The sequence below is a fragment of the Narcine bancroftii genome, chromosome 4 (assembly GCF_036971445.1).
Source record: "Narcine bancroftii isolate sNarBan1 chromosome 4, sNarBan1.hap1, whole genome shotgun sequence".
NCBI lineage: Eukaryota > Metazoa > Chordata > Chondrichthyes > Torpediniformes > Narcinidae > Narcine > Narcine bancroftii.
Window position 1 is genome coordinate 1,121,661 of NC_091472.1, and position 25,375 is coordinate 1,147,035.

Sequence of the window (25,375 nt, forward strand, 5' to 3'; positions counted from 1 at the left end):
AAAGGTTGGCCAGGTGTACCCCTTAGGACGAAGACATTCATAGTTTTTGAGGTCTTCAGGCACAAAGTAAGAGTGTTTTCTTTTTTTTTAAAATTTTTTTATTTTTCACACTATAAACCATATTGATCAAGATGCATACATTTTCCTTCTTAAATATATACAGTGTCGTTTTCTCCCCCCTTCCCTCCTCCCCTCCCTCCCTCCCTACCTCCCCTCCCATTTATTTAAAGTTCAGAATATAAGAATCATTAAACCTGTTAAACAATGTTGTCACTCAATAAAAATAAACAAGAAATTCCACTGAGTAAATTCTTTTCATTTCCTTCTCCTTCTGTCATTTTAGGTGGTAGATGTCCCCGGTAGTATCCAGTTATCCTGTGTATCCAGTTATATTGTATCATACGTAACCTCATGTTTATTGTATTTCTCATAGTTCCTGAGCATAATTTCTCCCATGTTTCATTCTTTATCTTTATGTTTAGATCTTGTTCCCATTTTTGTTTAGGTTTACCGTTTGTTTCCTTATTCTCCTTTTCTTGCAGTTTGATGTACATGTTTGTTATAAATTTTTAAATTATCATTGTGTCTGTAATCACATATTCAAAATTACTTCCTTCTGGTAACCTCAGTCTGCTTCCAAATTTGTCCTTCAAGTAGGTTTTCAGTTGGTAGCATGCCAACACTGTATCGTGTTGGCACTTTATCCTTCATTTGTTCAAAGGATAATAATTTATTTCCCGAAAAACAATTTTCTATTCTTTTGATCCCTTTTCTCTCCTGTTCTCTAAAGCAGGGGTGTCAAACTCAAATTCACGGAGGGCCAAAATTAAAAACTTGGACTAAGTCGAAGGCCGAACTAAATATTTATTGAAAATTTTCAACAACATCTGCATGTTTTCTCTTCTTTCAACATATGTAATGTTAAACTTTTTCTTATTAAAATAAATGTTTAATAATAGTTTTGGATAAACTCTTTCCAGAAGCATTAACAAATGAGAAATAAAATATTCAATAAATAATATTTCTCTATAGAGGATTTGCTAGTGTGCTGTCGAATAGTAAAATCTGAGGGCTATTGAGAATATGGGAGAATAATATGATTCCTGAAACAATCAAATGGGTGACTGATTGTAGGCATGAACTCTAGCAGGGTTATTTGCCATACCCTTTTTCCATTGGTACAGATATCCTTTGATTTACACACTTTTCAAGTTTTATGCCTAATGAGCTTGTATCCACGTGCAGGACCATTTTTAACCAGGAATATATTTATCACTGTGACATGAAACTATTGGAAGATCGTTTTATCCTGAGATTAAAGTTCATAATCCTTACTCAGGCCTGTGTGCGGGAGGGCGGGGTTTGCGGGCGATCGGGTTGGACAATGACAGTGCGGGGGCATCGGCTCTCGCTGCAGGGCGGCATCTCGGCGGATCAGCGGCCCCGTCACCGTGAGTCGCGGGTCGGCCTGTGGCAGGGAGGGGGAGTGGGCAACGGTCCTGGCGAGGTCAGGACCCCCCTGAGTTTCTGCCGGACCCCCGTTGATCTGCTGAGTTTCTCCCGGACCCCCCTTGACCTGCTGAGTTTGCCGGACCCCCCTTGACCTGCTGAGTTTGCCGGACCCCCGTTGACCTGCTGAGTTTCTCCCGGACCCCCCTTGATCTGCTGAGTTTCTCTCGGACCTCCCTTGACCTGCTGAGTTTCTCCCGGACCCCCTCGCCTTGACCTTCTGAGTTTCTCCCGGACCCCTCCCCCTTGACCTGCTGAGTTTCTCTCGGACCCCCCTTTGACCTGCTGAGTTTCTCCCGGATCCCTCTTTGACCTGCTGAGTTTCTCCCGGACCCCCTTTGACCCCCTTCTCCCTTCTGGTGTTTTTACGAGAACCACAGACTTTCGCTCATACATTGATGAGGGTGATCAAGGGCCAAACATTGTCAGGTACCTCTCTTCTGGATAAAGGATACGGTTTAACCTGCTGAGTTTCTCCAGTGTTGGGTTTTCACGAGGTAGAGTCAAAGGGCCGAAGGGCCTGTTTCTGATCTGTAATGTTCTATGGACCCTGCTCTTCTTTCCGTGCCGGTGTCCCAGGACCTTTCCAGGGCAGTCTCCGCACTCAGGACCGCGCTGGGATCCCGGTCAGCGGTGGAGGAGCAGGTGAGCGCGGCTAATCCCGATCCAGCCCACGCCACTCCCGAGATTGGCGGAGGGTTCCACCCTACCTGCCCGACCAGCCTTTCTCTCCACGTGTACTCCGGGCACCCGCCGCTGGTCCGGTGGGAAGGCGCACGGCGGCCAGCGCCCCCATCGCCCGGCGGGGAGCCCCAATCTTCCCTCCGGCGTCCCGACTCCATCTGCAGCTCCAAGAAACGCTGTGCCACTGGGGTTCCGGGTGCTGGGAAGCGGCCTTGGCTTCCCCTGACACCGGCCAGGCTGCGCTGCGGTGGGGGGGTGGGCGGGGGGACACGACAGCGTGTTTATAAAACCACGCACCACTACTTTTCAAGGACCAGGATTTTTCTCTCTCTCACCCTGGGACACAGCGGTTACTGTGCATGCGCTATACTGGCGCGGCGGCCAGCGGGCCACCTCTAATACATTTTTGATATGATCTTGCGGGCCAAATATAATTATATCGGGCCAGAGTTTGACATGTGTGCTGTAAAGGAAAGGTTATTGTAAAAGGGATTAGCTGATTTTGTGTCAGTATTAGTTTTGGTAGTTGGTAATTTGTTTTATTCCTTTCTACATGAATCTTCTTCCAAATGTTGAGCAGATGATGCAATACTGGAGAATTCCTACGTTGTACCAATTTTTCATCCCATTTATATAATATATGTTCAGGTATCTTCTCCCCTATTTTATCTAGTTCTAATCTACTCCAATCTGGTTTTTCCCTTGTTTGATAAAAATCTGATAGGTATCTTAATTGTGCGGCTCTATAATAATTTTTAAAGTTTGGTAGTTGTAAGCCTCCTTGTTTATACCATTCTGTTAATTTATCTAGTGCTATCCTCGGTTTCCCCCCCTTTCCATAAAAATTATTATTTTCTTTAACTCCTTGAAGAATTTCTCTGTTAAGCGTATTGGTAATGCCTGAAATAGGTATTGTATCCTTGGGAAAATGTTCATTTTAATACAGTTTATTCTTCCTATCAGTGTTAGTGGTAAGTCTTTCCAATGCTCTAAGTCGGGAAGAGTGTTTTCCGTGCGAAGATGGTTTTATAGGGTTCAATTTTCCTACAGTTTCCCTTAGCCTGCTCAACAGTTCCTTAGGATAATCGCTGGAGTTGGAATGGTAGGGAATGAACTCCCCTGGGACCACCAATGGTGTGCCTACACAAACTCCACAGATGAAGCTTGGATGTCCTCCTTTGGAGTTGTTCTAATGCCCAGTAGTACCCAGGGCAGCTCATCAGCCCAGTTCATGCCCTATAACCGAGCCATCAAGGCTGACTTGAGATGTCGATGAAATCTTTTCACCATTCCATTTGCCTGGGAATGTCAGGCATTCCATATAACCATATAACCACTTACAGCACAGAACAGGCCAGTTCGGCCCTACCAGTCCATGCCGTAGCAAATCCCCACCCTCCTAGTCCCACTCACCAGCACCCGGTCCATACCCCTCTAGTCCCCTCCTATCCATGTAACGATCCAGTCTTTCCTTAAATGTAACCAATGATCCCGCCTTGACCACGTCTGCCGGAAGCTCATTCCACATCCCCACCACCCTCTGCGTAAAGAAATTTCCCCTCATGTTCCCGTTATAATTTTCCCCCTTCAATCTTAAACCAGGTCCTCTAGTTTGAATCTCCCCCTTTCTTAATTGAAAAAGCCTATCCACATTTACTCTCTGTCCCTTTTAAAATGTTAAACACCTCTATCAAGTCCCCTCTCAATCTTCTACGCTCCAATGAAAAAAGCCCCAGTCTGCACAACCTTTCCCTGTAACTCAGACCCTGAAATCCTGTCAACATTCTCATGAATGTTGCACTGAACAAGTGAGACAAGGCTGTCCACAGCGAGGAAGTAATTTGTGGTCCTCTATACGAAGTTACATACGCCAATAAACCAAAACAAGATACCCAGGAACTGAGGAACGCCTGAGCACAAGTGTCTGCAGTAGCATCGACCATAGGCACGGCCTCGGGCCACCGCGTCAACCTGTCTATTACTGTAAAAAGATAACAGGATCCTCTTGAAACAGGAAGCAGATCAACAATGTCCACAAGGGCACGAGCAAAACGCTGAGTAACTGCCGGGAGGGACTGCAGTGATGTCTTAGTACGTTGCTGAACTTTTGCTTTCTGGCAGGCAATGCAGGACTTCGCCATTTGTGTAACGTCTTTTTTAAGACCATGCCACACAAACCTGTCGGAAACCATATGAACAGTTGATCTAATCGATGGATGTGAGAAACCATGCAAAGGGGTGAATACTCGACGTTTCCATGATGCTGGAACGACTGGGCATGGGTTCCCTGTTGATATATCACAGAGGAGTAGTTTGCCATTAACTCCAAACTGGACATCTTTCAATTGCAGGTTCGTGATTGCAGTCTGATAAGCATTCGTCTCATGGTCATGTTCTAGGGCCGCGGCCAAAGTTGTGTCGTCAATACCTTGATCAACAGACAAAACCTCGCGTAGAGCAGAGCAGGAAACTGCATCCGCTTCTACACTGTCTTTTCCAGAAATATGTAGTATTTTTTAGGAGAATTGTGAAATGAATGATAATTTCTATTGTTGTCGAGCTGACCAGGGCTCTGCGACCTTGGAAAATGCAAACGTCAAGGTTGGTGTATATAGTAAAATCTCTGCCCTCCAAAAAAATAATGGAAGATTTGAATAGACAAGTAAATGGTCAAAAGCTCCTTATAAAAAGCCCTGCACCGACGGTAAAAATTTACCATTCCCAAGAATTCCTGCCAGCTCTTAGCCGTAGCAGGTCTTGAGTACTCGGTAATGGCCTCAACTTTGGATGGGAGCGAATCTGCTCTGGTAGGTGTCTCGGTTTCTGCAGCTAAAAAGTTGATTATTTATTGTTGTTTCTTAATGATGATCTTTTTTTCTTTGTAAGTGGGTAGAGGAGGAGGGTGTTAGTGGTGTGGATGAGGGAGGTTGGGGTTTTTTAGTCAATTATATAATGTTTGTATCGATATATTATAACTAATGTCATATGATTTAAAATTGTAAATAAAATATATTTTTTAAAAACTTTGGATGGCAGCGGAGGCACGCCTTCCTGAGTAATCCTATTGTTATGAGCCCAGAGGACCCCAAAACCCAGCAGCAATAGAAATTCACCAAGACAAATGGTAACTTAAACAAAAGTTGATTTTAATTATCTTTAAACATGAAAACAGAATCACACTTTGATATTGAGTAATGAGGAAATGGCCGAGGCACTGAACAGATATTGTGTGTCAGTCTTCACAGTGGAAGACACGTCCAGCCAAAGAGTGGATATGGGGATGTGAAGGGAGGTGAGGGCCTCGATAAAATAATTGTTACAAAAGAGATAATGATGAGGAAACTAATGGGACTGAAAGCAGACAAATCCCCTGGTCCTGATGGGATGCATCACAGGGAACTGAGGGAAATGGCGGGAGTCATAGTCGATGCGTTGGTTGTCATTTACCAACATTCTCTGGATTCTGGCAGGTCCTGGCAGATTGGAAGACAGAAAATGTCACACCACTTTTTAAAAGGGATGCAGGCAGGAGACGGGTAACGATCGGTCAGTTAGCTTAACGTCTGAACTCGGGAAAATGCTTGAACCTGGATGAAATAGCGAGACATTTAGAATGAAAAGGTTCCATCAGGCAGATGCAGTATAGATTCAGAAAGGGCAGATCTTGTTTGAGAAACTTGCTGGAATTCTTTGAGGATATAATGGGTGTGGTAGATAGAGAGGAACAAGTTGATGTTGGCTATTTGGATTTCCAGAAGTTGCCGCACAAGATATCTCAATAAGATAGAGATGAATGGAGTCAGGGAAGTATATTGGCGTGGATTGAGGACTGGTGAACTGACAGAAGGCAGAGTAACATAACATAACATAACAATTACAGCACGGAAACAGGCCATTAGGCCCTTCTAGTCCGCACCGAACCAAACACCCCTTTCTAGTCCCACCTCCCTGCACAATGCCCATAACCCTCCATCTTCTTCTCATCCATATACCTGTCCAACCTTTTCTTAAATAATACAATTGACTCCGCCGCCACTATTTCTCCCGGAAGATCATTCCACACAGCTACCACTCTCTGAGTAAAGAAGTTCCCCCTCATGTTACCTCTAAACCTCTGCCCCTTAATTCTTAACTCATGTCCTCTTGTTTTAATCTTTCCTCCTCTTAACGGAAATAGTCTATCCACATCCATTCTGTCTATCCCTTTCATAATCTTAAATACTTCTATCAAATCCCCTCTCAACCTTCTACGCTCCAAAGAATAAAGACCCAATCTGTCCAATCTCTCCCCATACTCCAGATGCTTAAACCCAGGCAACATTCTGGTAAACCTTCTCTGCACTCTCTCCACTCTGTTTATATCCTTTCTATAATTAGGCGACCAGAACTGCACACAGAACTCCAAATGAGGCCGCACCAACGTCTTATACAATCTCAACATCACCTCCCAACTCCTAGATTCCATGCAATGATTGATAAAGGCCAGCATACTAAAAGCCTTCTTCACCACCCTATTCACGTGAGTTTCTACCTTCAGGGAACGATGTTCCGTTACTCCTAAATCTTTCTGCTCTTCTGTATTCCTCAATGCTCTCCCATTTACCACGTATGTCCTATTCTGATTCTTCTTACCAAAATGAAGCACCTCACACTTATCAGCATTAAATTCCATCTGCCATTTTTCAGCCCACTTTTCTAAGCAGCCCAAATCCCTCTGCAATCCTTGAAAACCTTCTTCATTATCCACTATTCCACCTATCTTAGTATCGTCTGCATATTTACGAATCCAATTCACCACCCCATCATCTAGATCATTAATGTATATAACGAACAACAATGGGCCCAATACAGATCCTTGAGGCACACCACTGGTCACCGGCCTCCAACCTGACAGACAATTATCCACTACCACTCTCTGGCCTCTCCCATTCAGCCAATGTTCAATCCATTTGACTATCTTAAAATTTATACCTAAAGACTGCACCTTCCTAACTAACCTTCCATGTGGAACCTTATCGAAGGCCTTACTGAAGTCCATATAGACAACATCCACTGCGCTACCCTCATCCACATTCCTAGTCACCTCTTCAAAAAATTCAATCAGATTGGTCAAACATGACCTTCCTCCCACAAATCCATGTTGAGTGCTCCTGATCAGACCCTGTCTATCCAGATGTTTATAAGTACTATCTCTAAGAATTTTCTCCATTAATTTACCTACCACAGACGTCAAACTTACAGGCCGATAGTTGCCAGGCTTCCTCCTTGAACCCTTTTTAAATAACGGAACCACATGCGCAATGCGCCAATCCTCCGGCACTATCCCCATATCTAATGACATTTGGAAAATTACCGCCAGAGCCTCTGCTATTTCCTCCTTCACTTCTCTCAATGTCCTGGGGAAGATCCCGTCTGGTCCCGGAGACTTATCCACCTTTATATTCTTCAAAAGCCTTAAAACTACACCTTTTGTAATCTCTATATTCCCCATATTTACCCAATTTGCTTTTTTTATCCCACATCTCCCAATATCCTTCTCCTTAGTGAATACCGAAGAAAAGAAACTGTTCAATATCTCCCCCATTTCTCTAGGCTCCACACACAGTTTTCCACTCTGATTTTCTAAGGGACCAATTTTGTCTCTAGCTTTCCTCTTACCATTAACATATTTGTAGAACTCTTTTGGATTAGTTTTCACCCTGTCGGGATAAAAGGGGCTTTTTCTGATTGGCAGACAGTGGGAAGTGGGGGGCTGCAGGGGTCAGTGCTGGGCCTGCAGCTGTTCACCATTTACATCGATGATTTGGAAAAGGGTACAGAGGGTCGTTTAGGCATGTTTGCAATGAATTGAATGGAAAAGCAAATTGTACAGAGAATGTGGAGAGGGCGCAAAAGGATCTAGTTAAGGGAGGTCAGTGGGCAAAGGTCTGGCAGATGGAGAACAATGTTAGTAAATGCGAGATCATCCACTTTGGTAGGAAAAATAAAAGAACGGATTATTATTCAAATGGTGAAAAACTGCAGCATGTGCAGTCGGGCAGAAGGCCTTGGGAGGGCTCGTGCATGAATCGCAAAAGGTTGGGTTGTAGGAACCACAAGTTATTAAGGAGGAAAATGGAGAATTGGCCTCCATCACTAGAGGAATTGGATTCAAGAGCAGGGAGGTCACGCTCCAACTGTACAAGGTATCGGTGAGGCCGCACCTGGAGAACTGTGTGCAGTTCTGGGCTCCAGACTTGAGGAAGGAGATATTGGCCTTGGAGGCAGTCCAGAGGAGGTTCATTCACAAGGTTGATCCCAGAGGTAAGGGGATTGACCTACGAGGAGAGACTAAATTGCCTGGGATTAGACTCACTTGAATTCAGAAGAATGAGAGGACATCTTCGAGAAACATATAAAATTATGAAAAGGATAGATAAGATAGAGAAGAGAAATTGTTTTCACTGGTAGATGAGAACAGGACTAGGGGACATAGCCTCAAGATTCAGGGGAGTAGATTTAAGACGGAGATTAGGAAAATTTGTTTTTCCCAGAGAGTCGTGAATCTGTGGAATTCTCTGCCCAGGGAAGCAGTTGAGGTGACTTCATTAAATATATTTAACGTTCGGTTAGATAGCTTTTTACATAAGGGCTATGGGAAAAAGGCAGGTGGGTGGAGTTGAGTCAATGATCAGATCAGCCATCATCTCATTGAATGGCTGAGCAGGCTCGACGGGCCGAATGGCCGACTCCTGCTTATATTCTTAATCAGACTTAAATACACCCAGTGATCTGGCCTCCACAACCCCTTGTGGCAACAAATTCCACAGATTCACCCCCCTCTGGCTGAAGAAATTCCTCCACATCTCTGTTCTAAGCGGACGCCCTTCAATCCCGAAGTTGTGCCCTCTTGTCCTAGATTCTCCTACCGTGGGGAACAACCTTTCATCATTTGAAATGTTTCAATGAGATCCCCCTCATTCTCCTAAATTCCAACGAGTTCAGGCCAAGATCATCAAACGCTCCTCATAAGATAAACTTTTCATTCCCGGAATCATCCTTGTGAACCTCCTCTGAACCCTCTCCAACGTCAACACATCCTTTATTAAATGAGGAGCCCAAAACAGATCATAATCCTCCACATGAGGCCTCACCTTTCTCCCATGGAAGCTGCTAGATCCACTGAGTTCCTCCTGCAGTGTGTGTGCTGCTCCAGGTTCCAGCGTAGCAGCCTTGTGTGTTTCCACTGTTGGATTTCATGGTTTAGTTGCTGAGCTGCCATGAAGTTCAAAGGTCCTGTTGCATGTGGCAACAGAGAAGGAATTTCTGATTTTATTCTACCCAGGAGATCAGACCAGTTGAGGAAGAATGATTGTTCGCTTAGAAAGGTAGGGTTGAATCAGATTTGGTGTCAGTGTTGGGAGCCTTGTTGTTTGTCATATATGTAAAGGACTTGGTACGAGTGTAGAAAGCATGACCATGAAGATGACGGGTAGAACAAGGATAGGATGACTTCAGTGTGTGAAAGGATTAACAGACCCAGATAAATCAATAAAAAGGTTATATATAAAATTGAGAGATATCAGGATACAAGGTTAATATCAATAAAAGTGAAGTGATGTCAATGAACAAAGTCAATCATACAAAATATAAAAAGGAATCCCCTTTTAAATGGCAATCACAGGCTATACATTACCTTGGTATCAGGATAGATAACAATTTAAATCATTTGTATAAATTAAACGACCAACTGTTAATTAAAAAAATTACAAGAAGATTTAGAAAAATGGAAAGATTTACCATTAACTTTAATAGGGAGAGTAAACTGCATCAAGATGAATATATTTCCACAGATAAAATATCTGTTCCAAAAGCTTCCGATTCCCTTGACAACAAATTTATTTATGAAACTGTGTTACAAGCCAAGAGGACCTATAAACCCAGCAGCAATAGATATTCACCAAAACAAATGGTTACTTAAACAAAAGTTGCTTTTAATTATATTTAAACATGAAAACAGAATCAAACTTTAACTTAACTATTGACTTACTTAACCTAACTTAACCCCCTTCTAATTCTAAGAGCACGTGTATGTAATGAGTGTGTAAATTTGGAAAAGTTCTTTGATTCACAGTCCAATCTCCCTTCTCACTCCTCCAAGTTCACTGGTTGCAGGCAATTCTTATACTGTGCACAGAATTTAACATTTATGAAGTTCACCAGGCTATGGTGCTTGAAAGGTAAATGGTTACCACTCAGGAAGGTTCTTGTCTGTTTTCAGAGAGAGATGTGCTGTTCCAGGACATCCACAACCGTTGTACTTCCATCAGCCACTCCAGTGTCTTGCTGATGAAACTTGCCCCTTCAGGGTTCTCCAGATGATGACCTCTTTCTTTCAGGTCACCAGAGTTCCTTTTTGTTTCTCTTTTTCCAAGTGAAACATTCGACAGCCAGTCCTCTCCTCTTGAATGAACCACAAGTGCTTTGTCCAGGCCATCTTCCAGTCGGGCTTGCCAGCTTGTCCTGTTCTAGCCCCAGCTACTTCTACTGGCTGTCACACTGTCAAGTGATCTCTTTGTCTCTCTCTTTCAGAAAGTCTGTTTGACACTCTCTGCTTACAAAACCACATGACCCTCTTACAACAGCAAGTTCTCCTTCCCGACAGCAGCAGTTCCAGTATTTTCTTTCATCTGTTGCCTTTGGCAAACAACAATCCATTAATGAAGTCTCTTGAACACTCTTCAAGGCTCTTGCAAAAGGTGTGAGGCCCCGATATGGGGCAGAGCTCCAGTATTTTAAAAAAGATTTGTTTTAAAGTGTTTGTATGTGACCTACACAACCAAACCTTTCCCAATTTAACTCTCAAAAACATATCTATATACTGTCACAACTGAATAAATTAATTTAAAGAAAGTTTTTATGGAAGGGTAAAAAAATCAAGAGTGGCTTTAGAAAAATTAACATGGGTATATAAACAAGGAGGATTGCAGCTACAAAATTTCAAAAACTATTATAACTATATAACCGTTTGCAGCGCTGAAACAGGCCATGTCGGCCCTTCGAGTCCACGCCGGTTCACTTGAACAACTCCACTAGCTTCTCCCTCCCACTCTTGGACCATAACCCTCCAACCCCCTCACCTCCATGTATACATCCAACCTTCTCTTAAATGAGAGAAGGGACCCTGCCGCAACTATCTTCTCTGGAAGATCATTCCATTCTGCCACCACTCTCTGAGTGAAAAAGCATCCTCTAATATTTCTCCTAAAGTTTTACCCCCTTACCTTTAAATTATGCCCTCTTGTTCCAACATCCATCTAGTCTATCTATTCCTTTCATAATTTTAAATACCTCTATCAAATCCCCTCTCAGCTGTCTATGTTCCAATGAATAAAGTCCCAGTCTCCTTAATCTCTCTCTGTACTCTAGATGCTGTAAGCCAGGCAACATCCTTGTAAATCTTCTCTGCAGCCTCTCCACCTGATCTATATCCTTCCTATAATTTGGAGACCAAAACTGGACACAATATTCCAATCCTGGCCTCACCAACGCCTTAAACAGCCACAACATAACTTCCCAGCTCCTCTACACTATACTACGATTTATGAAGGCCAGCATACCATATGCCTTTTTAACCATCCTGTCTACATGGGAATCCACCTTCAAGGAACTCTGTTACGTAACCCCCAGGTCCCTCTGTTCCTCTGCGGACCTCAATGCCCTCCCCTTAACTGCATATGTCCTATTCTGGTTATTTTTACCAAAATTCAGCACCTCGCACTTGTCTACATTAAATGCCATCTGCCTTCTTTCAGCCCACTCTTCCAAACAAACCAAATCTTTCTGTAATCCAAGAGAGCCTTTCTCAATATCCACCACTCATCCTATTTTTGTATCATCTGCATATTTGCTTACCCAGTTAACCATCCCCTCCTCTAAATCATTAATATAAATGATAAACGACAAGGGACCCAGCACCGATCCCTGAGGCACCCCACTTGTCACAGGCTTTCAACCTGACAGACAGTTGTCCACCAAGACGCTCTGCTGTCTATCTTCCAGCCATCTCTGAACCCATCTCACTATCTCTCTACTAATCCCTAGTGACTGAACCTTCCTTATTAACCTTCCATGGGGAACCTTATCAAAAGCCTTACTAAAATCCAAATAGATCACATCAACCGCTCTACCTTCATCCACCTTTTTTGTCACCTCCTCAAAAAACTCAACAAGATTCATCAAACATGATTTTCCATTTACATACCCATGCTGGGTGCCCCTAATCAATCCCTGCCTATCCAGATACGCATATATACTACCTCGAAGAATACCCTCCATAACCTTCTCCACCACCGAAGTCAAACTTACTGGCCAATAATTACTTGGCCTACACCTAATGCCTTTTTTAAATAACGGAACTACATTCGCAACCCTCCAATCGGGTGGTACCGCCCCCTCCTCCAGTGATCTTTGAAAAATCACTGTCAGTGCCCCCGCTATTTGCTCCCTGACCTCCCTTAAGGTCCTGGGCAGAACAGTTAAGATATCTATCAGATATTTATCAGACGGGAGAAAAACCGGACTGGATCAAGATGGAATTATAGAAACTAGGAGAAAAAGTCCTGGAACATTTATTCTCTAAATGGGATGAGAAACTGGTGCAATACAACAATCTACCAGTACTCCATCACATACTAAAAACATGGAAGAGAATACATCTGGAGCAAAGATGATAAATTATCAAATACTAAAAATGGTACTAACGCAAAACCCATTAATTCCTTTTACAATAGACAATTTATTTTTAAGGAATGGACGAGAAAATGAATTAAAAGAGTAAAAGATTGCTTTTTAGGAAATAATTTATTAATATTTGAACCGTTAAAAGACAAATACAGAATATCACAGGGTACAATATTTTCATACTATCAGTTGAAAACGTATTTAAAAGAAAAATTAGGAACTAGCTTAAGATTACCTGAGTGTAACTGCTATGAATACTTAATTACAGATACCGCGATAGTAAAAATATTTATCACAAATATGTACAGCAAATTGTAATACAAGGAAAATAATGAAGCAATGTACAAACCTAAATAAGGTTGGGAAAAAGATTGAAATAGACGAATAAAGAACGAAATATGGGAGGAATTATGCACAGGAACCATGATGAATACCCTAAATACTCGGTCTCGTATCATCCGATAGAATTAGCTCCAGAGAATATATGTGGACACCACAAAAGTTAAAAGAATGGAATCCAACAATATCAGACAAAAGTTTCCATTGTAAATAAGAAATTGGAACAACGTGACACGCAATTTGGACGTGTACAAAATTTAAAACTTTTTGGAAGGATTTAAACCTTATATTGAATAGAATTACAAAAAAAATAGGATACTAAAAGATCCAAAAATCTTCCTCTTAAATAACATAAAAATAAAGAATTAGGTCTAGAATTAGGGCTCAAAAAAGATTTATTATTGATTGCGCTTGAAGCAGCAAAAAAATACATAATGATAATGTGGAAAACTGAGGCAACCTTAAAAATACAAGAGTGGTCCATAGAAATGAACAAGTGTATCCATTAGAAAAAAATTACCTACAATTTAAAAGACAAATATGCTCTATTTGAACAAATTTGGGAAACATACATAGAGTTTATTAGAAACCATCAATTTCAGACTCCATCTCTTAAGGTGATAGTTGCAAGTACGAAAATACTTCAATATGGAATTTTGGACGACCTGATTTCTTTTCTTTGTGTTCTTTTATTGTTTATTTATTTTTCTTCTTTCTTTTTCTTTGTTATGGGGTGGGGAGGGTGGGAGGAAAAATGTCACTGTGTATATTTTAATGATGAATGTTTGCATATATTGTAATTGAAATGGTTCACGGTGAAGTATTAAATAAAAAATTATTTTAAAAAATGTGTAAGATAGGAAAATAACCCACCCCACCCAGCACACGCTCTGTTCTCGCTGCTACCATCGGGAAAGAGGTATCGGGGCCACAAGCCTCGCATCACCAGGTTCAGGAACAGCTGCTCCCCCTCCAGCATCAGACTCCTCAACGACAAATTCCATCAGGGACTCGTTTTAGGACTTTTACTTGTGCACTTTACTGATTTTTTTGGTTGTTCTCTGTATTGCACAGTTTATTTACATTTGTTATCTGTTTACAGATCTTTATTTCTGGACATGTTCACACTGTGGACAGTTTTTTTGCTCTACCAATAAGTGGTAATTCTGCCTCGCCCGCAGAAAAATCAGTCTTACGATTGTTTGTGATGTTATATGTACGCACTCCGACAGTAAATTGGAAATTTGAGTAATCAGGACCAGTGAGACACATTGGTGTATATGAAATAGGCTGAGAAATGACAGTTGGAGTTTAATCTTGATAATAGGACACCGTTCTGGTCACCCCATTACAGAAAGGATGTGGACAGGTCCAGGTTTTTGCCTGGACTAGAGGCAATGAGTTATGGAGGTTGAACTTGGACGCTGAGTGGAGACCTGATCAAGGTGTTGGCAGGGAGGATGGCCAGAGTCTTTGCCTCAGATTGACATACTACCTGAGCACTGGAGGGTATGGGTTTAAGGTAAATTGGTTTTTAATTCACACAGAGTGGAGGATGCCTGGAATAGGCTGACACAAGTCGTGGGGAAGCAGATACAATGGTGATGAGGGAACAGATGAACAGGCAAGGGACGGGGTGGGGGGGGGGGTGGTGTGGACCATGTGCAGCAGGTCCAAATGTGCTGGCCCCAGGGCCTGTTCCCACGTTGTTCGCTGTTTGCGACGAGGAACGGGGATGTGTGCTCGATTTATCCCAATCCCAGCCAGCTGTACCCCAATCCCAAACAGCTCTACTCAATGTACCCTAGTCCCGAGCGGCTGCACCCGATATACCTCAGTTCCAAGCAGCCATACCCGATGTACCCCAGTCCCGAGTAGCTGCTCTCCAACTGCCCCTTCATTCACCTTCCCTCTCAACACCAGGTGCTGCGGTTTTTTGCCTATTGGGACGACCGGGAGAACACATTTGGGGATTGCCATCATTACATCATCCATTACTACCTTGCCGATGGGACAGTGGAGATCCGCGAGGTCTATGAGAGGAACAATGGTCGAGATCCATTTCCATTGCTGCTGGGGAGGCAGCGATTGGCCAAGACACTGCATCAGACAAACGGTGAGGCAGCCCTCAGCCCCCACACCTGCTGATCCGTCCCCCAATGCAGGTGTGGTAGGTCCCCTCCACCAACACTCAATGCTCAGCAGAACTTGTCCTCACCTCTATGTTGACAGCTCCCTGTTCCTTCATGGGCAATCGGATGGCTCCCAGCCATCCTGCGTAATGTTGGCTAGTCTTTGTTCCAAACCTACCCCAACAGCATGGCCAACACTTCATCCATTACATCGAGCTGCCTCTTGCCCCTCTGCAGAACCTGTCAACTTTAGCAACTTTTCCACCACCTCCACTTCGCTCTGGAGTTCACCGGGGCCATTTCTCTCCTCTCTCTCGATTTCTTCAACTCCATATTAGGAGACAAGCTATCGAATGACATTGACTCCCAGCCACATCGACCACACCGCTTCCCACCCAGTCTTCCAGTTCTCTTTATCTATGCTCAGGACCCCACTCACCCTCCAACAAAAATTAGGATAGGGTTCCTCATGTCCTCTCCTTTCACCCAACCAGCCTCCATATTCAGTGCATCCATTAAACCACAGAACATTACAGCACAGAAAAAGGGCCCCTTGGCCCACAGACCTGCATCCAGACAATACCCCTCCATGGACCTGTCCAAATTCTTCTTAAATGTTAAAATTGAGCCCACATTCACCACTTCAGCGGGCAGCTCGTCCCACACCCCCACCACTCTCTGTGTAGAAGTTCCCCCTCATGTTCCTCTAAACTTTTCCCCTTTCACCCCTAACCCATGTCCTCTGGTTTGTATCTCACCCATTATCAGTGGAAAGCCAACATACATTTACTCTATCCCCCTCATAATTTTAAATACCTCGATCAAATTTCCCCTCATTCTTCTACACTCCAGGGAATAAAGTCCTAACCTGTTTAACCTTTCCCTGTAACTCAGTTCCTGAAGTCCAGGCAACATCCTAGTGAATCTTCTCTGCACTCTTTCTAACATTGAAATTTTTCCTTCAGTTCGGTGACCAAAACTGCACACAATTCTTCAAATTTGGCCTCATTAATCTCTTCTACAACTTTACCATAATATCCCAACTCCTGTACTCAATACTTTGATTTACAAAGGCCAAGATGCCAAAAGCTCTCTTCACAATCCTATCCTCCTGTGACACAACATTCAGGGAATTGTATCTGTATTCCCAGATCCCTCTGTTCTACTGCATTCCTCAGTGCCCGAACATTTACCGTGTATATCCTTTCTTTTTGTTTGTCCTTCCAAGATGAAACACCTCCCACTTGTCTGCATTAAATTTCATCTGCCATTTTTCAGCCCACTTTTCCAGCTGGTCCAGATCCCTCTGCAAGTTTTGAAAACCTTCCTCACTGTCCACAACGTCTCCAATCTTAGTGTCACCTGCAAATTTGCTGATCCAATTTACCGCAATATCATCCAGATTATTGATATAGATGACAAACAATAATGGTCCCAGCACCGACCCTTGAGGCACCACTAGTCACAGGCCTCCAGTCTGAGAAGCATCATCCACCACTACTCTCTCCCGTCTAGCCATTGCCGAATTCAGTTCACTACTTCACCATGAATACCCAGCATCTGAACCTTCCTGACTAACCTCCCATGTGGGACCCCTTGTCAAAGGCCTTACTGAAGTCCATGAAGACAACATCCACAGCCTTCGTCAACTTTCCTATTAAATCTTCCCTCCATTCTTTCTACTTTATTGATATCTTTCATGTAGTCAGGAGATCAAAACTTCATTATTCTCCATCATTTTTGCCAGCTGCAGCTTGACCCCACCACCAGGCACAACTACCCCACTCCACCCCTTCCTCAGGATCACTCCCTCTGCGATTCCCTTTGACTGCCTGAACCTCCTCACCCATCTCTCCATTATTCCTGCGATTTCCCCCTGGAATCCCAGGAAGTGTAACCCTTGCTTTCACCCCTCCTCCCTCACCACCATCCAGGGTCCCACATAGCTCTTCCAGGTGAAGTGAAGATTTCTGTCTACCTCCTCCACCCACATTGACTGCTCTCCATGTGGCTTCCTCTACATCTGTGGGACTAAATACAGACCTGGGGATCTACATTTTGTCCTGAGCTAATGGTTGCTGTCATTTCACCTCCCTTCCCCACTCCCATCCTGTCTGTCTGTCTTGGGCCTTTCCCACCATCAAAGTAAGGCACAACGTCACCCAGAGGAACACACCTCACATTTTACCTGGGTACTACAGCCCAACGGTGGAAACAAACTTTTCAAGTATAGTGATTCCCCTCTCTTTCACCACAGCCATTCTTTTCCCTCTCATTCTGATACCCCCTCCTCTTCGATTCCATCCCCGTCACCTCCAAACCCCCTCTGGATTCTTCTTTCCCCATCCCTTCTTCTTTTACCTCCATCTGGTCTCTCTTTATATCTCCTTTCTTCCCTGATCCCAGCCCAGGCAGCCTATATATCACCCACTCCACTTGTGTGACCTCCTTACAACTCACCCTCTGTTTGGTTCCACTGATCTACTGCCACAATCCCATATGGGCTCCACCAGCTGCTCTGCCACAGGTTTGATGAAGAGTTTTTGGCTCAGAATGGTGGCCATTGTTTCATTCCCACATGATGGCCTTGACCTGCTGAGGATCACCCTCAGATTGTGTTCAGCACATTAAAGCCACCCACACACACCCCCAGCACGCACACAGACACCCCCAGCACGCCCACAGACACCCCCAGCACGCACACACGCACCCCCAGCACGCACACACGCACCCCCAGCACGCACACACGCACCCCCAGCACGCACACACGCACCCCCAGCACGCACACACGCACCCCCAGCACGCACACACGCACCCCCAGCACGCACACACGCACCCCCAGCACACACACAGGCACCCCCAGCACGCACCCCCAGCACGCACACAGACACGCCCAGCACGCACACACGGACCCCCAGCACGCACACACGCACCCCCAGCACGCACACACGCACCCCCAGCACATACACACGCACCCCCAGCACACACACAGGCACCCCCAGCACACACACACGCACCCCCAGCACACACACAGACACCCCCAGCACGCACACACGCACCCCCAGCACGCACACAGACACTCCCAGCACGCACACACGCACCCCCAGCACGCACGCACACAGACACTCCCAGCACGCACACAGACACCCCCAGCACGCACACACGCACCCCCAGCACGCACACAGACACCCCCAGCACGCACACACGCACCCCCAGCACTCACACACGCACCCCCAGCACACACACACGCACCCCCAGCACACACACACGCACCCCCAGCACACACACACGCACCCCCAGCACACACACAGACACCCCCAGCACACACACAGACACCCCCAGCACGCACACACGCACCCCCAGCACGCACACACGCACCCCCAGCACGCACACACGCACCCCCAGCACGCACACACGCACCCCCAGCACGCACACACGCACACAGACACCCCCAGCACGCACAAACACAGACACCCCCAGCACGCACACACACACAGACACCCCCAGCACGCACACACACAGACACCCCCAGCACGCACACAGACACCCCCAGCACGCACACACGCACACAGACACCCCCAGCACGCACACACGCACACAGACAACCCCAGCACGCACACAGACACCCCCAGCACGCACACAGACACCCCCAGCACGCACACAGACACCCCCAGCACGCACACAGACACCCCCAGCACACACACACAGACACCCCCAGCACGCACACACGCACCCCCAGCACGCACACAGACACTCCCAGCACGCACACACGCACCCCCAGCACGCACGCACACAGACACTCCCAGCACGCACACAGACACCCCCAGCACGCACACACGCACCCCCAGCACGCACACAGACACCCCCAGCACGCACACACGCACCCCCACCACGCACACAGACACCCCCAGCACGGACACAGACACCCCCAGCACGCACACAGACACCCCCAGCACGCACACAGACACCCCCAGCACGCACACAGACACCCCCAGCACGCACACACACACAGACACCCCCAGCACGCACACACACAGACACCCCCAGCACGCACACAGACACCCCCAGCACGCACACACGCACACAGACACCCCCAGCACGCACACACGCACACAGACAACCCCAGCACGCACACAGACACCCCCAGCACGCACACAGACACCCCCAGCACGCACACAGACACCCCCAGCACGCACACAGACACCCCCAGCACACACACACAGACACCCCCAGCACGCACACACGCACCCCCAGCACGCACACAGACACTCCCAGCACGCACACACGCACCCCCAGCACGCACGCACACAGACACTCCCAGCACGCACACAGACACCCCCAGCACGCACACACGCACCCCCAGCACGCACACAGACACCCCCAGCACGCACACACGCACCCCCACCACGCACACAGACACCCCCAGCACGGACACAGACACCCCCAGCACGCACACAGACACCCCCAGCACGCACACAGACACCCCCAGCACGCACACAGACACCCCCAGCACTCACACACGCACACAGACACCCCCAGCACGCACACAGACACCCCCAGCACGCACACAGACACCCCCAGCACGCACACAGACACTCCCAGCACGCACACAGACACCCCCAGCACGCACACACGCACACAGACACCCCCAGCACGCACACACGCACACAGACACCCCCAGCACACACACAGACACCCCCAGCACGCACACAGATACCCCCAGCACACACACACACAGACACCCCCAGCACGCACACACGCACACAGACACCCCCAGCACGCACACAGACACCCCCAGCACACACGCGCACAGACACCCCCAGCACACACGCACACAGACACCCCCAGCACGCACACAGACACCCCCAGCACGCACACAGACCCTCCCAGCACGCACACAGACACCCCCAGCACACACGCACACAGACACCCCCAGCACACATGCACACAGACACCCCCAGCACGCACACAGACACCCCCAGCACGCACACAGACACTCCCAGCACGCACGCACACAGACACCCCCAGCACGCACGCACACAGACACCCCCAGCACGCACGCACACAGACACCCCCAGCACGCACGCACACAGACACCCCCAGCACGCACGCACACAGACACCCCCAGCACGCACACAGACACCCCCCAGCACGCACACACGCACCCCCAGCACGCACACAGACACCCCCAGCACGCACACAGACACCCCCAGCACGCACACAGACACCCCCAGCACGCACACAGACACCCCCAGCACGCACACAGACACCCCCCCCCCCCCAGCACGCACACAGACACCCCCAGCACGCACACACGCACACAGACACCCCCAGCACGCACACAGACACCCCCAGCACACACGCACACAGACACCCCCAGCACACACGCACACAGACACCCCCAGCACGCACACAGACACCCCCAGCACGCACACAGACACCCCCAGCACGCACACAGACACTCCCAGCATGCACACAGTCAACCCCAGCACACACGCACACAGACACCCCCAGCACACACGCACGCAGACACCCCCAGCACACACGCACACAGACACCCCCAGCACGCACACAGACACTCCCAGCACGCACACAGACACTCCCAGCACGCACACAGACACTCCCAGCACGCACACAGACACTCCCAGCACGCACACAGACACCCCCAGCACGCACGCACACAGACACCCCCAGCACGCACACAGACACCCCCAGCACACACACAGACACCCCCAGCACGCACACAGACACCCCCAGCACACACGCACACAGACCCCCAGCATACACGCACACAGACCCCCAGCATACACACAGACACCCCCAGCATACACACAGACACCCCCAGCACACACGCACACAGACACCCCCAGCACGCACGCACACAGACACCCCCAGCACGCACACAGACACCCCCAGCACGCACACAGACACTCCCAGCACGCACACAGACACTCCCAGCACGCACACAGACACTCCCAGCACGCACACAGACACCCCCAGCACACACGCACACAGACACCCCCAGCACGCACACACGCACACAGACACCCCCAGCACGCACACACGCACACAGACATCCCCAGCACGCACACACGCACACAGACACCCCCAGCACGCACGCACGCACACAGACACCCCCAGCACGCACGCACGCACACAGACACCCCCAGCACGCACGCACACAGACACCCCCCAGCACGCACACAGACACCCCCAGCACGCACGCACACAGACACCCCCCAGCACGCACGCACACAGACACCCCCCAGCACGCACGCACACAGACACCCCCAGCACGCACGCACACAGACACCCCCAGCACGCACACAGACACCCTCAGCACGCACGCACACAGACACCCTCAGCACGCACGCACACAGACACCCCCAGCACGCACGCACACAGACACCCCCAGCACGCACGCACACAGACACCCCCAGCACGCACACAGACACCCCCAGCACGCACACACGCACACAGACACCCCGAGCACGCACACACGCACACAGACACCCCCAGCACGCACACACGCACACAGACACCCCCAGCACGCACACAGACACTCCCAGCACGCACACAGACACTCCCAGCACGCACACAGACACTCCCAGCACGCACACAGACACCCCCAGCACGCACGCACACAGACACCCCCCCCCAGCACGCACACAGACACCCCCAGCACGCACGCACACAGACACCCCCCAGCACGCACGCACACAGACACCCCCCAGCACGCACGCACACAGACACCCCCAGCACGCACGCACACAGACACCCCCAGCACGCACACAGACACCCTCAGCACGCACGCACACAGACACCCTCAGCACGCACGCACACAGACACCCCCAGCATGCACGCACACAGACACCCCCAGCACGCACGCACACAGACACCCCCAGCACGCACACAGACACCCCCAGCACGCACACACGCACACAGACACCCCCAGCACGCACACACGCACACAGACACCCCCAGCACGCACACAGACACCCCCAGCACGCACACAGACACCCCCAGCACGCACACAGACACCCCCAGCACGCACACAGACACCCCCAGCACGCACACAGACACCCCCAGCACGCACACAGACACCCCCAGCACGCACACAGACACCCCCCAGCACGCACACAGACACCCCCAGCACACACGCACACAGACACCCCCAGCACGCACACAGACACTCCCAGCACGCACACAGACACTCCCAGCACGCACACAGACACTCCCAGCACGCACACAGACACTCCCAGCACGCACACAGACACCCCCAGCACGCACGCACACAGACACCCCCCCCCCAGCACGCACACAGACACCCCCAGCACGCACGCACACAGACACCCCCCAGCACGCACGCACACAGACACCCCCCAGCACGCACGCACACAGACACCCCCAGCACGCACGCACACAGACACCCCCAGCACGCACACAGACACCCTCAGCACGCACGCACACAGACACCCTCAGCACGCACGCACACAGACACCCCCAGCATGCACGCACACAGACACCCCCAGCACGCACGCACACAGACACCCCCAGCACGCACACAGACACCCCCAGCACGCACACACGCACACAGACACCCCCAGCACGCACACACGCACACAGACACCCCCAGCACGCACACAGACACCCCCAGCACGCACACAGACACCCCCAGCACGCACACAGACACTCCCAGCATGCACACAGTCAACCCCAGCACACACGCACACAGACACCCCCAGCACACACGCACGCAGACACCCCCAGCACACACGCACACAGACACCCCCAGCACGCACACAGACACTCCCAGCACGCACACAGACACTCCCAGCACGCACACAGACACTCCCAGCACGCACACAGACACTCCCAGCACGCACACAGACACTCCCAGCACGCACACAGACACCCCCAGCACGCACGCACACAGACACCCCCAGCACGCACACAGACACCCCCAGCACACACACAGACACCCCCAGCACGCACACAGACACCCCCAGCACACACGCACACAGACCCCCAGCATACACGCACACAGACCCCCAGCATACACACAGACACCCCCAGCATACACACAGACACCCCCAGCACACACGCACACAGACACCCCCAGCACGCACGCACACAGACACCCCCAGCACGCACACAGACACCCCCAGCACGCACACAGACACTCCCAGCACGCACACAGACACTCCCAGCACGCACACAGACACTCCCAGCACGCACACAGACACCCCCAGCACACACGCACACAGACACCCCCAGCACGCACACACGCACACAGACACCCCCAGCACGCACACACGCACACAGACATCCCCAGCACGCACACACGCACACAGACACCCCCAGCACGCACGCACGCACACAGACACCCCCAGCACGCACGCACGCACACAGACACCCCCAGCACGCACGCACACAGACACCCCCCAGCACGCACACAGACACCCCCAGCACGCACGCACACAGACACCCCCCAGCACGCACGCACACAGACACCCCCCAGCACGCACGCACACAGACACCCCCAGCACGCACGCACACAGACACCCCCAGCACGCACACAGACACCCTCAGCACGCACGCACACAGACACCCTCAGCACGCACGCACACAGACACCCCCCAGCACGCACGCACACAGACACCCCCAGCACGCACGCACACAGACACCCCCAGCACGCACACAGACCCCCCCAGCACGCACACACGCACACAGACACCCCGAGCACGCACACACGCACACAGACACCCCCAGCACGCACACACGCACACAGACACCCCCAGCACGCACACAGACACTCCCAGCACGCACACAGACACTCCCAGCACGCACACAGACACTCCCAGCACGCACACAGACACCCCCAGCACGCACGCACACAGACACCCCCCCCCAGCACGCACACAGACACCCCCAGCACGCACGCACCCAGACACCCCCCAGCACGCACGCACACAGACACCCCCCAGCACGCACGCACACAGACACCCCCAGCACGCACGCACACAGACACCCCCAGCACGCACACAGACACCCTCAGCACGCACGCACACAGACACCCTCAGCACGCACGCACACAGACACCCCCAGCATGCACGCACACAGACACCCCCAGCACGCACGCACACAGACACCCCCAGCACGCACACAGACACCCCCAGCACGCACACACGCACACAGACACCCCCAGCACGCACACACGCACACAGACACCCCCAGCACGCACACAGACACCCCCAGCACGCACACAGACACCCCCAGCACGCACACAGACACCCCCAGCACGCACACAGACACCCCCAGCACGCACACAGACACCCCCAGCACGCACACAGACACCCCCCAGCACGCACACAGACACCCCCAGCACACACGCACACAGACACCCCCAGCACGCACACCGACACCCCCAGCACGCACACCGACACCCCCAGCACGCACACCGACACCACCCCCAGCACGCACACAGACACCCCCAGCACGCACACAGACACCCCCAGCACGCGCACACAGACACCCCCAGCACGCACACACGCACACAGACACCCCCAGCACGCACACACGCACACAGACGCCCCCAGCACGCACGCACACAGACACTCCCAGCACGCACACAGGCACTCCCAGCACGCACACAGACACCCCCAGCACGCACACAGACACCCCCAGCACGCACACAGACACCCCCAGCACGCACACAGGCACCCCCAGCACGCACACAGGCACCCCCAGCACGCACACAGGCACCCCCAGCACGCACACAGGCACCCCCAGCACGCACACAGGCACCCCCAGCACGCACACAGACACTCCCAGCACGCACACAGACACTCCCAGCACGCACACACGCACACAGACACCCCCAGTACGCACACAGACACCCCCAGCACGCACACAGACACCCCCAGCACGCACACAGACACCCCCCCCAGCACGCACACAGACACTCCCAGCACGCACACACGCACACA

The 25,375-nt window shown here is 50.0% G+C and overlaps 1 protein-coding gene across 1 annotated transcript in view; it reads left to right on the top strand.

Annotated features, from left to right (window-relative positions):
- efhc1 (EF-hand domain (C-terminal) containing 1) overlaps positions 1-25,375 on the top strand; it is a 54,918-nt gene that overhangs the window by 12,049 nt on the left and 17,494 nt on the right. Inside the window, 1 exon segment of the mRNA XM_069930590.1 lies at positions 15,178-15,370. Within this exon segment, the coding sequence (XP_069786691.1) occupies positions 15,178-15,370 (193 nt within the window).